Source organism: Adiantum capillus-veneris, chromosome 5, assembly GCF_014529385.1.
Source record: "Adiantum capillus-veneris isolate H3 chromosome 5, ASM1452938v2, whole genome shotgun sequence".
NCBI lineage: Eukaryota > Viridiplantae > Streptophyta > Polypodiopsida > Polypodiales > Pteridaceae > Adiantum > Adiantum capillus-veneris.
Window position 1 is genome coordinate 10,732,468 of NC_140935.1, and position 2,958 is coordinate 10,735,425.

General features: G+C 42.6%; 1 protein-coding gene across 1 annotated transcript; it reads left to right on the plus strand.

Moving 5' to 3' along the window:
• Positions 1–545: 545 nt before the first annotated feature.
• On the plus strand, positions 546–1,805 carry LOC147456869 (germin-like protein 9-3). The gene is made up of 4 exons (XM_086513467.1): positions 546–876; positions 952–1,088; positions 1,246–1,367; positions 1,507–1,805. Exons 1-4 carry the CDS (start codon positions 653–655, stop codon positions 1,678–1,680), a joined length of 657 nt encoding a protein of 218 aa, XP_086369593.1. The 5' UTR covers positions 546–652; the 3' UTR covers positions 1,681–1,805.
• Positions 1,806–2,958: the final 1,153 nt, after the last annotated feature.

Sequence of the window (2,958 nt, forward strand, 5' to 3'; positions counted from 1 at the left end):
AATTTGTCCAAAATTTCTTGTATATATAAGGGTCATTAGACGAGAACGTCTGTTCTGTTACAAAAATACACTAAGAGTCGATTTTGAGTGAGCATTGGAGCGTGCCCACTGCCCTCTTTCCATGTTGTTGGAAAGAGGGGCAAATTGGCAATGTTTTGGTCCTGCACTCTAGTTACAAGAATATAGAATTGTGCAAAGAAAGTGGTGTATGTGGGACAATGTACATTATATGTATAACGCGTAGGCGCCATTAGAGCTAAAGGCTGCCACTCGTTTTGGGTGACTGGTGCCACATTGTCCATATTGTGGAGAAATGAATAAGAGACCTGGTAAACTTGGTTGCGAATTTCAGAACAAGAAAAGCCGACACCTGCCCGGTGAAAGAGGTCATAGAACCGTCATGCTTTGAGAAAAATTTCAATGAAAAGTAGTTGCTTTGAAAGGGTCACGCTCCACGGATCGCCGCTTGCCATACCCGTTATAAATTGGAGGGCACCAACCTCGGCTCTCTACAGATCGCTGCGAGCTCTATTCAGCTGCTAGTAGCTAGTACAAAAGGGATTCGCCTACAAGATCATCAGCCAGCAGGACACAAAGGGACGCAAAGCGGCGCGCGCGCACACACACACACTCAATCACACAGAGTGCTATAATGGCAACGTCGCTAGCTGCACTCTCTGTGAGCTCCATTGTTGTGCTGCTGATATCGATGAGCTGCATGCAGATTGCTCTTGCTTCGGATCCTGATCCCCTCGTCGACATTCCTGCCGGCCTCACCTCCTTCACCCTGCGCGACATCTTCACCAACGGCGACGTTTCGGTCGGCCCTGGAGGCACGCGCGCCACTGTGAACGTCAACATTTTCCCTGCCATGGAGTGAGTATCGATTATACGTCTGCCCGGCAGCTTGTTGCCCTTAATATATAAACGTCTATTTTTAATCTTCTGCAGAAGCCAAAGCTTAACGTACACGCAATTTCGGATGAGGCCCTGTGGTGTGAACTTGCCCCACACGCACCCCCGCGCCTCCGAGATGCTCACTCTCGTCAGCGGAGGGCCCCCGCAAGTGGGCTTCGTCGACACTGAAGGTACATAATTGAATATAACCCCGTGCAGCTCCATTAATTCAAGCACGCTGCTGTACGTTGCTTGTGCTCTCGCAGATTTGCCAAGCTGCATGGATAGTAAATACGATCTTCTCTAACGTCGTGCTGTGGCTATGGCGGCTGCTCGTAACTCCTGCAGGTGACCGACACATTGACATCCTCTATCCCGGAGATGTTACCATCTTCCCCCGCGGCCTGCTACACTTTGAGCTCAATGTCGGCAAGAGAACAGCACTTAATAGCCAGAACCCTGGAGTCCTGGTAATTAGCCAAATATATAATACCTTATTATGCACAGCTAATTATATGTAGCGTGTCAGAACGTAATGACTTCGTTCATGCAATTAATCACCCGTTAATGTGATTGCGCGCGCGCGCGCGCGTGTGTGTGTGTGTGCAGACGGCGGCAGGCGCGCTGCTGAACATACCCACAAGGGCGCTGGCAACGTCGCTGAATAGTAGAATCCAGGAGGTGCAGGAACTAGAGCAGAACATGCTGGTTCACGGCTCCGACCTGGAGATGCCGCCTCCCTCCGTCTGCACACCCGGCCAAAACATCACCATCGATTTTTAAAATTCCGAGCCTTCTTCTCCTCAAAATTGACCCACTCTCTGAGTGACAGCTGTAGGCATCGTGTTGGACTTATCAGATCTATATATTTGCTCATTAATAAAGTGTATTACGTTATGTCACAGGGAGGAAACGAACTAGTATTGAAATACTCGCTCCATATTATAGTGATGAAGTGCTTCTCCTTAAGGGCTTGACATTAATAATACAGTAAACCTTTAATAGGGACGGACTTTGCTTAAAGTGGACCGTGGTACTCTTTAAAGGGAGGCAAAAATGAACATTGTGATTGCATGCATGTCCGTAGACATCAAAGTGTCTTTATTTTCCACCACCTTGTCATAATTATTCGTTGAAGCTAACACCATTATTTATACGTCTTGCTCATTTCCATTTTCAGGTAGCTTATGAAGTGATAGTTATAAGCAAATTTTATTCCTCATGTTTTGGAAAAATTGTCATAGATTGCCTATAACATTTAGGTTTTGCATGGTTTTTAGGATTTATGAGTAGCAAAATATCTGTTATAATAAGAACTTAAGGTGCACAAATTGGTTCTAATTATGCCAGTTATCCAGTACAAGCACAATACCCAATTGCCAAGCACAATACCCAATTGCAAAAAATGTTGACAGAGGGCTATTTTTTTACCTTTCAAAGTCATTTTTCTTTAAGAGGTATTTCTAATGGCTCCAAAAAAATTAAAAGGTATTCTTAATTCAAAGAATCCTCTTAACAAACAAGAAAAACGATAAGTTACTTTACAGCACATAACAACTGGCAATGACAAAGCACATAGATTTGCAACAATATTAGCTTGGAAGGATGAATACAACATTGAGAGAGAAAGTGTGTGTGTGTGTAAAGAAAACGCTAAAAAAAAAGAGAAAGAAGAAAAATACCTATTTATATGGGCATAAAAGGTCTTTTGACTTTTCACCTTCATTTGTGTTGACTTTCCACCTTCATGTGTTTTTTCATTTCTTGAACTCACCCTTCACTTATGCACTTAATATGTTTTGAAAGAATGCTTATTGGGGAGACCTAATAGGCACTAATTTATAATTTATAATTAAAAGTACAAAGATAATTTATAGGTGGAAACAAACCAAACTTTTTTCAAGGTTTCTAACTCACACACATCAATTGCATCCATCTCAAGTATTTGTAATTAAACATATATCAAATATGAATAAGAAAATCTAATGATAAGACTCACTCAATTTTATAGATTGAAAACGAGAATCTTAGCATGTTCACTTTTGAAAATTTGGCACAAAA

What these genes read in the sequence shown, in the direction of transcription:
- LOC147456869 (XM_086513467.1), top strand. Translation starts at nt 653, where the DNA reads ATGGCAACGTCGCTAGCTGCACTCTCTGTGAGCTCCATTGTTGTGCTG. An exon ending in GGGCTTCGTCGACACTGAAG is followed by an intron (nt 1,089 to 1,245) that starts GTACATAATTGA and finishes TAACTCCTGCAG; the next exon opens with GTGACCGACACATTGACATC. An exon ending in GCCAGAACCCTGGAGTCCTG is followed by an intron (nt 1,368 to 1,506) that starts GTAATTAGCCAA and finishes GTGTGTGTGCAG; the next exon opens with ACGGCGGCAGGCGCGCTGCT.